The 12,019-nt window shown below is 47.2% G+C and overlaps 1 protein-coding gene across 3 annotated transcripts in view; it reads right to left on the bottom strand.

Moving 5' to 3' along the window:
* Window positions 1-354: 354 nt before the first annotated feature.
* The window catches only part of BEAN1 (brain expressed associated with NEDD4 1), a 61,343-nt gene continuing 49,678 nt past the window's right edge, over window positions 355-12,019 (bottom strand). For all 3 annotated transcript variants that reach the window (XM_063945403.1, XM_063945402.1, XM_063945404.1), the window contains exon 5: window positions 355-1,194. In XM_063945403.1, the coding sequence (XP_063801473.1) occupies window positions 921-1,194 (274 nt within the window). In that variant the 3' untranslated portion in view covers window positions 355-920. The remainder of the gene's footprint in view (window positions 1,195-12,019) is intronic.

Below are 12,019 nucleotides of genomic sequence, written 5' to 3'. Positions count from 1 at the left end.
TGGGCATCTATTTTTCAAACTTATTATTCTTGTCAAAAGCTGGCTATGCCACTGGAGCCGCCAACAGACGTGACCCTTCCCACCAGCAACGCTAAAGTCAGTGCTTTTTTCGATATTGTGACAATGCCTCTAGTGCCACTTCTGAGGGGTTGTTTCTGCTCATAGCTCCTTCTGTCAGTGTGTGCTGGGTGACATGAGGGTGTGCCACTATTCTGACTGGACGCACCCTAGGCATTCACCCATGTGGCATATGCCCAGGTCTGGCTCTGCTTTTCACCTATCTTGCTCTAGATTTGCCTAAGTAAAAGTAGTATTTACTTCAAGGTAGGCATAATAAATATACAATTCAGATAATACTGTATAAAGTACTGAAGTGATCAATTTAATAATGAAGATATCAATGTATAACACACAATGCTTTGAAACAGCTGCTGTTTGAATAACATGCCTAAGGAGGACTGATTATTGGGAGCAGTAACGGGATTGTTAAACAGGATTTCCTGGTGATACTTATTGAATAAGTACCCTAGTTTTTGCACAGCAAGAAGAGCCAGTATGTATATTGCTTTAAAAGCAAATATTTTGTAATATAATGTCCATCTAGTTCATAATTACTTTATTGAACATTAATCATTGTTTTGGTATCCAGAAAACACACACGGATAACTTTCGGCTAGGAGGGCAACTAATTTGGTTACCAGTAGCCCTCAGAGATGGCAACAACATTTCCATATAAAAACTACATTATTGCACCTATTTATTGCTAGATATAAACTAATTGCACTTCTTTAACACTTATAACCACCATATCACACAAACATACATTACTGATGAATATGAACATAAAAAAGTGACCTGTTTTCCAAAGTATAGACAAGATAGACTGATACTTAGTGTATTGCTAAGCACAGTGAAATCTCTTAAATGTTTTCTGGTGATGCATGACTGCCCGGTGTTGAGATATCTTTCAATATGTCCACTGGTGTTACAGGAATTTGGTTTGGTGGAACAACATGGAGATTTAGCATAAGCAAAGGTGTAGAAGGCAGGAGATTATCCATGTTGTCTTGTGGACTCCTTTCAGTGCTGAGTGAGAAGTCTTGTCTAAGATGTGGGTCTTCCAAGGAGTATGGTGGAGGATTATCTGCAGGGAGGTCATTTCCCAAGACTCCTGGTCCAACACAATCATTGTAGCTGTAAGAACAAAGGGCATACACATAGATTACTTCTATGCTCTTACTGCAATTGACCTCAACAAAGTTATGCAAGTGTCCTTCCAGAGGCTCAGAAAGAGTCTTACTTGTGTCACTTGTGTTTTAGATAGATTATCCATTCACTCACCCCAGGGTAGATTACATAATTTCTAAGTGGATATGAAGTTATCAGACTTCAAGAGAATTCACAGACCTCAACGATGTGTTTTCATTCTCATATGGAGAAGGAGTAGCCCAGGGGTTAAATAACACTGAGAATAGCGGCAATAATAAAAGGCTTAATGGAGACCATAATTTGATGTCAGCACAGTTTGACCTTGCACATGTCACCTTGCATTTCAGGAACAAAAATCTTCATTGAGCTTGAGTAAAGCTGGGTACACACTAGACGATGTGTGTAACCAAGCGATATCAGCGGCGACGGGACCCAGCGGGTCAAATGTATACACCCTTGCCAATGCTGGTGGAAGGGGGGTGTGGAGAGGGGCCATGCTGCATTCGGGCCGACATATCGGGCATGGGATGCAATCAGGATGCCGGTGGTCGAAATCCTGACGCCAATATCCCGACAAGTGTCTAAAATCCCAATGCCGGAACTCCAACAATGGATAAAATGGTGATGCCGGAATCCCAACCGCCGAGTGTGTGTGTGTGGGGGAGGATTGGAGGAAGGTTAGGGTTAGGCTGCAAGGAAGGGAGCATTAGGGGTAGGCAGCGGGGAGGGGGGTTAGGCACCCCCTGTGGAGGGTTAGGATGCGGGGGAGGGAGGGTTAGGCTGTGGGGAGGGGGGTTAGGTTCTAGCAACACCAAGGAGGGTTGGGGTTAGGCTGCGGGGGGGAAGGGGGGGGGTTAGGGTTAGACTGCAGGAAGGTAGGGTTAGGGTAAAATGGGGAGGCTAAGCATGCTTAACCGTTCCCTATTGGGATGCCACTGTTGGCTTTTTGACCGCCGGTATCCCAAATGCTGGTATCCCCTATCATACCAATCGGGCATATGGTCTAGTGCACAGGTTCTCAAACTCTGTCCTCAGGACCCCACACAGTGCATGTTTTGTAGGTAATCCAGCAAGTACACAGGTGTATTCACTGTGTGGGGTCCTGAGAACCGAGTTTGAGAACCTGTGGTCTAGTGTGTACCCACTATATCGCTGGCGATGCACACTCCCGGGGGTCGTCAGCAACATCCTCAGGTGGCCTGACATTGCTCTGTTGCGGCCCGCGTCAACAAGTGTGTATGCACTTATCAATGCTGGCCTCCCCGCCAGGTCCTGTTGTGCGCAATGTCGCAGGGAACACACATCGCATAGTGGGGGGTCATTCCGAGTTGTTCGCTCGTTGCCGATATTCGCAACGGAGCGATTAAGGCAAATATGCGCATGTGCATGGTATGCAGCACGCATGCGCTAAGTATTTTAGCACAAAACTTAGTAGATTTACTCATGTCCGAACGAAGAATTTTCATTGTTGAAGTGATCGGAGTGTGATTGACAGGAAGTGGGTGTTTCTGGGCGGAACCTGACTGTTTTCTGGGAGTGTGCGGAAAAACGCAGGCGTGCCAGGATAAAACGCGGGAGTGTCTGGAGAAACGGGGGATTGGCTGGCCGAACGCAGGGCGTGTTTGTGACGTCAAACCAGGAACGAAACGGGCTGAGCTGATCGCAGTGTAGGAGTAAGTCTCGAGCTACTCAGAAACTGCTAAGAATTATTTATTCGCAATTCTGCTACTCTTTCGTTCGCTATTCTGCTAAGCTAAGATACACTCCCAGAGGGCGGCGGCCTAGCGTGTGCAATGCTGCTAAAAGCAGCTAGTGAGCGAACAACTCGGAATGAGGGCCAGTGTGTACCCAACTTTAGATCTAATTGTTGATAAAAAGACACTGATACTTTTCTGGGCTTGTTCATGTATTATGTTCTATTTACATGTGGTTTCATATAAGTGGCCACGAGAAACCGGATTTGAAAATGTATGTAGACATAGGGATCATTGTGCCTTTTAACCAATGCAGGGAAATGGCACTGATGATCTAATTTCAATGTATATATCTGATTTCTAAGTACATAACAGCTGCATCACGTGGGTAAGGTGCAGTCGGAGATTGCTGATCTCTAAGGGAGTCAGGGAGATTACTACTATTTCAGAGTCTCCCTGACATTCAGGTAGAGTTGGCATGTATGTACTTTTTTCATTAACCTACCACATTTATTTCTGACAGCAAAGCAATCAATAATAATTTTTAATTACATGCAGAATTTTTTCACTTTCAAAAGGTGAGAGGTGGTGGTGGTTGAGCCATGGAGCTCTGCAGGGATTGGAAGGTGGTGGTGGTGGGGAAACAGAAAGCAGCCTGTAGGGATAAAGAAGTTATGGGGTACAATTACTAAAGTACAGGTTTTAAGAAGTGAAGATGTTGCTCATAGCAACCAATCAGATGTTGGCTATTATCTTCTAAAAGGTGCTAGATAAATGATAAATAGAATCTGGTTGCTATGGGCAACATCTCCACTTCCAAAAACCTGCACCTTAGTAAATATACCCTTATGTTTCTGACTGGGTGTATCTGTGGTTCCACACAGGCTTATTCTAAATGAATGTGAACAACATGCTGCAACTCTGACAACCAGCAAGACTGAGTGTGGACACCTAAAGTGGCGTTCTTAGGTAGAATCATAGACAAGTGTTAATGGAAAGAATGAAACAGAAACGTTTCTTGTTGCATTTAGTTTCTTAGGGTTGTTATGTGCCGTGATCTTCATTAACAACATGGAGCTAGTCATATTACTTCCTTCCTTAGCAATGGAAACATTTTCATCTCTAGTTGTTTGTCCAGCTTTGCAGAAACTTGTGGCACCTTACAATAACTGATGATGATTATGATGCACTAGCAATATGCAGCCTGAATAAGCCAGGACACCTCAGCCCACCCCGCTATACTTACCCTATGTCGTGCCCAGCACCACACATTTCTCCCGTTTCAACTGTTGAAGTGAGATCTATTGGTGTGCACTCCCGTTCCCACTGCTGCCCGATTATTATAAAGATATCTTTGATTTGTGGTCAGTCATTGTTTACGATTGGGAGAGATGAGGAGACTGATGAGAGATGCAAGACCATAGATATCAATAAACTCTGTGACTCAGATCCATGGCACCTGGAGACAGCGCCAGAACTCATCTCCACAATCCCAGCCTATCAGTGACTGCAAGCCAGAGGTGTAGCTAGGTGTCATTGTGCCCGAAGCAAGGGTATGTTTTGGCGCCCCCTCCCCTGTACTGAATTGGGGGCCTATATGTGGTGGCATGTTACATTTGAAAAGACTATAACAATATAGGGACATGGCAGTATGGATGGTGTAGTGGTCAGTAATACTGCCTCACAGCACTTAGGTCCTGTGTTCGATTGCCACCATGGCCCTAACTGTGTGGAGTTTGTATATTCTACCTGTGCTTGCGTAGGTTTCTTCTGGGTACTCCGGTTTCTTCCCACAATAAAAAATAAATAAAAATACTGTTAGGTTAACTGGCTCGCAACAAAAATTTATCCTGTTGTGTGGGCCTAATTCAGACCTGATGGCTGGGCAGCGATTTTTGCAGCCCTGCGATCAGGTAGTCGCCGTCTACTAAGGGAGTGTATTTTCCTCCCTTCCAACGCTTGAACACACCTGCGTTTTTCCAGACTCTCCCTGAAAATGGTCAGTTGCCACCCACAAATGCCCTCTTCCCGTTAGTCACCTTGCGATCACCCGTGCGATCGCTTTTCTCACACCATCCCGTCGCTATGCACCGATCCCCGTTGCTGCAGTCCGTTGCGCCTGCGCATTGCTGTGCATACCCATGCGCAGTTCAGACCTCATCGCAGGCTGTGAGAAAACGCAGCCTAACGATCAGGTCTGAATTACCTTCATAGATTGTAAGCTCCCACGGGGCAGGGACTGTGAATGGTGAAATATTCTCTGTAAAGTGCTGCGGAATATGTGTGCGCTATATAAATAACTGGTAATAATAAGTAAATAATGGCTTCATTGGGAAGTTGCGTGGCCACAGAATAGTACCAATCCACAATACACTGCACAGTAGTGTCCGTTATTCACATTACACCACACAGTAGTACCCCTTATACACCTTACACCACACAGTAGTTACCCCTTATACACGTTATGCCACGTAGTAGAGCCCCTATTTAACTATGTACTTGTTTAAATCAAATAAATTAAAAACAGTATATATGCCCCGACTGACATCACAACCCCCTAATTCCTCAATGAAATTAAAGCCCCAAATGTGACCCCTCCCCCCCCAACAGACCTGAAACCCCCAAACTCTCAAAGAAAAAATATATACCAAAATTGCCCCCATCCCCCAATTGATAATCTTCCAATGCCTCAATGAAAATAATACCCTAGAACTGCCATCCCAAGCCTGATAATCCGACTATGCTTCATGGAAAGTAATGTCCCAGAATTGCCTGAAGAGTAGAGAAAGCTGTACCGCGACAGCCTGAGGGGCAGAGAGAGCTGTGCCACAGCAGCCTGAGGGGCAGAGAAAGCTGTGCCACAGCAGCCTGAGGGGCAGAGAGAGCTGTGCCACAGCAGCCTGAGGGGCAGAGAGAGCTGTACCGCGACAGCCTGAGGGGCAGAGAGAGCTGTGCCACAGCAGCCTGAGGGGCAGAGAGAGCTGTGCCACAGCAGCCTGAGGGGCAGAGAGAGCTGCACCACAGCAGCCTGAGCAGCACCGGCACATGCGCACTTCTGACCTGATCGCTGCGCTGCGATGAACGGCAGCGTGCGATCAGGTCAGAATGACCCCCATAGAGAAGTGCTGCAGCAGCAGCTTGAGGGGCATAGAGAGGTGCTGCAGCAGCGTGAGGGGCAGAGAGAGGTGCTACAGCAGTCGGGATTGAAAGAGGTGCTGCTGCACCAGTTGCTGCAGAGAGAGGTGATGCAGCTTCAATGTGGAGAGAGGTGTTGCAGCAGCAGCAGGGGAAGAGAGTGGTGCTGCACAACAGAAATAACCCTGCTGCACAGCTACAAGCAGACAGTGACACATATAAAAGGACGGGCAGAGCGCTGGCATGTGCCGGCTGTCAGTGTCTCCTGCTGTCTCCTCTGGCCTGCCCTGTTCCCTACCTAGTCTCCGAGTCAGTGTGCGCCCCTCTGCTTTTACTGCTCCGTGGCTGCCTGTACAGTGGCCCGAGGGAAGGGGGAGGTGGCAGACGACAGCACCCCCTCTAACTTTTTTGGCGCCTGGAGCTCGCATTCGCCCGGAGCCACCCTCGCTACACCCCTGCTGGAAGCTGCAGCATTATGATTAGATGATGGTGGCTCCTCCACTATCTGCTTCTACTGTGTCAGTGGTAACAGAAGCAGTAAGGATAGCAGCACAGAGCATGAGGAGAATGGGAATGTTACTATGGTATACCGTAGGTGCTAACACAAAGGGGTACATTTACTAAAATGGGAGTTCTATTTAAGATGGGATGTTGCCCATACCAACCAATCAGAATCTACTTCTCATTTATCTAGCACCTTCTAGAAGATAATACCTGGAATTTGATTGGTTGCTATGGGCAACATCTCATCTTAAATAGAAATCCCATCTTAGTAAATTTACCCCTAAGTGCTTAGATGTCACTTATTCAGGGCCTGATTCTGAGAAGTACACAAACTCAAAGTTTTCTAAGTTGAGTGATGCGTCTTTGCAGGGCCTGATTAAGGGTTCCGCCCTAGGCTAATACAGAAGTGGCTATTCTCCCCCCCCCCTTCCCCACCACCAATTTTTGTCACATTCAGCTAAAAATCTGTAACAGGCTTGAGCCTCGGCTCCATTCATATTGCCACTTACCACCCTAACAGTGCTGGCAACGGCGGCAGTGGCATCAACTACAGCCTTGGAGGCGGAGCCAGCAGTGGGGAAGACAGGGTCTCCTCTTCCCAGCGTTCCTGCCTCGGTGACGCCAGCAATCCCAGCAGGCACCTCTGCTGCCACAGTTCCCGGGAGAGATCTCATGAGACCTTGCTCGGCCCCAACTCCAGCGGCACCAGGAAGTGCTCCTATCCAAGCGCAAGTTATTGTGCTGGCGCTGCGCCCCCCCAGCTGCAGCCTAATCAGCCTATTGGTTAATCAGGCCCTGCGTCTTTGTACACAGCCACTGGGATTAGCAAAGCCGTCTTTGGATGTCTCAGTACAAATCCAGGTGGCTGCATCAGTTTTATATTTACACAGAGTCGCTGCATACACATTCACAGCTGCTAATGAATTTGCATACACCTCTGAATCAGGCCCTCAGGGGAAAATTTACTGAGATAGGAGATCTATTTAAGATGGGATGTTGCCCATAGCAACCAATCAGACTCTACTTCTCATTTATCTAGAATCTTCTAGAAGATAATGCCTGGAGTCTGATTGTTTGCTATGGGCAACATCCCATCTTAAATAGAACTCCCATCTTAGTAAATTTACCCCTTAGTGTTGTCATTTTCCCCATAGTGCTCTCAAGTCCTGCTTCCCTGTAAAGATAGATATGGTAGAGTCTCTCTAACCCAGGCGTCATTATTATGAAAGTGCTCATATGCTGCCCTGCCTCCAATCTTCTTTTTCTGCCCCTCTGTCAGACTATGACACACGGTTGTAGCATCATTGGCCCTCATTCCGAGTCGTTCGCTCGGTATTTTTCATCGCATCGCAGTGAAATTCCGCTTAGTGCGCATGCGCAATATTCGCACTGCGACTGCGCCAAGTATCTTTGCTATGAAGAAAGTATTTTTACTCACGGCTTTCTCATCGCTCCGGCGAACGTAATGTGATTGACAGGAAATGGGTGTTACTGGGCGGAAACACGGCGTTTTATGGGCGTGTGGATGAAAACGCTACCGTTTCCGGAAAAAACGCAGGAGTGGCCGGAGAAACGGGGGAGTGGTTGGGCGAACGCTGGGTGTGTTTGTGACGTCAAACCAGGAACGACAAGCACTGAACTGATCGCACAGGCAGAGTAAGTCTGGAGCTACTCTAAAACTGCTAAGTAGTTTGTGCTCGCAATATTGCGAATACATCGGTCGCAATTTTAAGATGCTAAGATACACTCCCAGTAGGCGGCGGCTTAGCGTGTGTAACTCTGCTAAATTTGCCTTGCGACCGATCAACTCGGAATGAGGGCCATAGTACAGCACCAAATCCCTAGCCCATAACTGGGCTGGGCAGGAGGAGCAGCAGGCGGCAGCTTTACAGGGGTTCCGGTATGAATGGTCGACAATGTTAAGGTCGACATTCAATAGGTCGACCACTATTGGTCGACATTGACATGGTCGACATGGACAAATGGTTGACACGTGAAAATGGCCGACACATGGAAAGGTCAACATGGATTTTTTAACTGTTTTTTATGTAATTTTTTCCGTAACATGATCAGGAACCCCAATTAGTGTACCGCATCCCCTTGAATAGCTCGCTTTGCTCGCCATGCTGCAGGCGAGGTGCCTCACACCACTGCCGCTACGTTCAGCACAGGTTACTATTCCTAACTGTAGTCCATGGGGATGATAAAGTATGAAAAAGTAAAAAATAATTGTTTTAAAAAAAAGAAGCCATGTCGACATTTTCATGTGTCGACCATTTTTTTTCCTGCCGACCATGCCTATGTCGACCAATAGTGGTCGACCTAATGTCGACCTTAACACTGTCGACCATCTGAATGGATACCATCTGTCTGAGGTAGGATTAATTAATTAATTGATTAATTAATTAATTGATTAATCCAGGTGAAATGGAGTCTTGAAGTCAGCCAGTCACAGAATCTGTGTAATTAATATGTGTCCAGAATTAAAGTGATAAGGTGGTAACCCTAGTCTGAGGAGAGGTTCTGCTCTCTATCTTTTTTCTTTGGTTTCTCCTTCCTCTGGTCTCTCTCCCTCCCCAGTCCTTTTCTCTTTCCCCTTTTTACTCCATTTTTTTCTCCATCGATATCTCTTTCCCCTCTTTCTCTTTCCTGTTACTCTTTTTCTATTCCCCTGTGTCTTTCGCTCCCACTACTTCCTCTCTACACTGATCCTCTGCCTACTGTGCAAGTCACTGTATTAGTTTGCATGTGCGCGCTGATTGCCCGCGTGCTGGATTGTGTTTTAAAACTTCCGGATGGCTATTTAGTATTTATTTAGAGGTGGGGGGCAGGAGGATGAGAAGGGAGTGGGGTAGGGGGTGCTTACCAGGAGTCGGTGCTGGGTGGGTCACCAAAGTGTGTGAAAGGGGTTGCTTTTATATAACTTGTGCACACACCAATGTGATAACAATATTTAACAGCACTTGATTTTATTATATACATATAAAGAGAGCAGTGAACTCAGATGAACCTTCCCTGTGGCAGACAGGCATATCCCATCATTGTGTTCCTGCTCAGGGTCTCCATAATAGCAGCGCTCTCTCTCCAGCCACCAGCAGATGGACAGTAAATTCAAAACTGAAACTATCAAGGACAGGAATCTGAAAGTAATTAGATTATTGTGTGTCTGGAATATGCTGCAGGATAATACGGGAGATGATTACTTTGTAGCAGCAGATGCTCATCAGGTCCAGGAAAACAAATCTAGAACCTTGTTTTGTGTAAATAAATATCTGCTGAGCAAAGCCCAGCTCGCACCAAAGTGATGGGAGAGCAGTGGATTGGAGCAGTGGTGTCTGTGGATTTGTTTTGCTGCTTAACTGGCTAATTTGTTTTTATTAAAAGATTGCTCAGAAATTTTATTTCTTTGACGTCCTAGTGGATGCTGGGGACTCCGTCAGGACCATGGGGATTAGCGGCTCCACAGGAGACAGGGCACAAAAATAAAGCTTTAGGATCAGGTGGTGTGCACTGGCTCCTCCCCCTATGACCCTCCTCCAAGCCTCAGTTAGGTTTTTGTGCCCGTCCGAGCAGGGTGCAATCTAGGTGGCTCTCCTAAAGAGCTGCTTAGAAAAAGTTTTTAGGTTTTTTATTTTACAGTGTGTCCTGCTGGCAACAGGCTCACTGCAACGAGGGACTTAGGGGAGAAGAAGTGAACTCACCTGCGTGCAGGATGGATTGGCTTCTTAGGCTACTGGACACCATTAGCTCCAGAGGGATCGAACACAGGCCCAGCCATGGAGTCCGGTCCCGGAGCCGCGCCGCCGACCCCCTTGCAGATGCCGAAAAGTGAAGAGGTCCAGAAACCGGCGGCAGAAGACTTTTCAGTCTTCATGAGGTAGCGCACAGCACTGCAGCTGTGCGCCATTGTTGTCACACACTTCACACCAGCGGTCACGGAGGGTGCAGGGCGCTGCGGGGGGCGCCCTGGGCAGCAATGAGAATACCTTGTTCTGGCTAAAAAATACATCACATATAGCCCCTGGGGCTATATGGATGTATTTAACCCCTGCCAGGTCTCACAAACACCGGAGAAGACCCCGCCGAAATAGAGGGCGGGGCCTATCTCCTCAGCACACAGCGCCATTTTCCTGCTCAGCTCCGCTGCGAGGAAGGCTCCCAGGACTCTCCCCTGCACTGCACTACAGAAACAGGGTAAAACAGAGAGGGGGGGGCACTTTTTTGGCGTTTTTTGATATATTAAGCTGCTATAAGGGAGACAACACTTCTATAGGGTTGTTCCTATATATTTATAGCGCTTGGGTGTGTGCTGGCAAACTCTACCTCTGTCTCCCCAAAGGGCTAGTGGGGTCCTGTCTTCGATAAGAGCATTCCCTGTGTGTCTGCTGTGTGTCGGTACGTGTGTGTCGACATGTATGAGGACGATGTTGGTGTGGAGGCGGAGCAATTGCCGGTAATGGTGATGTCACCCCCTAGGGAGTCGACACCGGAATGGATGGCTTTGTTTATGGAATTACGTGATAATGTCAGCACATTACAAAAATCAGTTGACGACATGAGACGGCCGGCAAACCAGTTAGTACCTGTACAGGCGTCTCAGACACCGTCAGGGGCTGTAAAACGCCCTTTACCTCAGTCGGTCGACACAGACCCAGACACGGACACCGAATCTAGTGTCGACGGTGAAGAAACAAACGTATTTTCCAGTAGGGCCACACGTTATATGATCACGGCAATGAAGGAGGCTTTGCATATCTCTGATACTGCATGTACCACAAAAAGGGGTATTATGTGGGGTCTGAAAAAACTACCTGTAGTTTTTCCTGAATCAGACGAATTGAATGAAGTGTGTGATGAAGCGTGGGTTAACCCCGATAGAAAACTGCTAATTTCAAAGAAGTTATTGGCATTATATCCTTTCCCGCCAGAGGTTAGGGCGCGCTGGGAAACACCCCCTAGGGTGGATAAGGCGCTCACACGCTTATCAAAACAAGTGGCGTTACCGTCTCCTGAAACGGCCGCCCTCAAGGATCCAGCGGATAGGAGGCTGGAAACTACCCTGAAAAGTATATACACTCATACTGGTGTTATACTGCGACCAGCCATCGCCTCTGCATGGATGTGCAGTGCTGGGGTGGTTTGGTTGGATTCCCTGACTGAAAATATTGATACCCTAGATAGGGACAGTATTTTATTGACTTTAGAGCAATTAAAGGATGCTTTTCTTTATATGCGAGATGCTCAGAGGGATATTTGCACTCTGGCATCGAGAGTAAGTGCGATGTCCATATCTGCCAGAAGAAGTTTATGGACGCGACAATGGTCAGGTGATGCGGATTCCAAACGGCATATGGAAGTATTGCCGTATAAGGGGGAGGAATTATTTGGGGTCGGTCTATCGGATTTGGTGGCCACGGCAACAGCCGGGAAATCCACCTTTTTACCTCAGGTCCCCTCCCAACAGAAAAAGACACCGT

The sequence above is a fragment of the Pseudophryne corroboree genome, chromosome 11 (assembly GCF_028390025.1).
Source record: "Pseudophryne corroboree isolate aPseCor3 chromosome 11, aPseCor3.hap2, whole genome shotgun sequence".
NCBI lineage: Eukaryota > Metazoa > Chordata > Amphibia > Anura > Myobatrachidae > Pseudophryne > Pseudophryne corroboree.
Note: the sequence above shows the minus strand (reverse complement) of the source record. Positions and strands in the feature narration are given on the sequence as shown.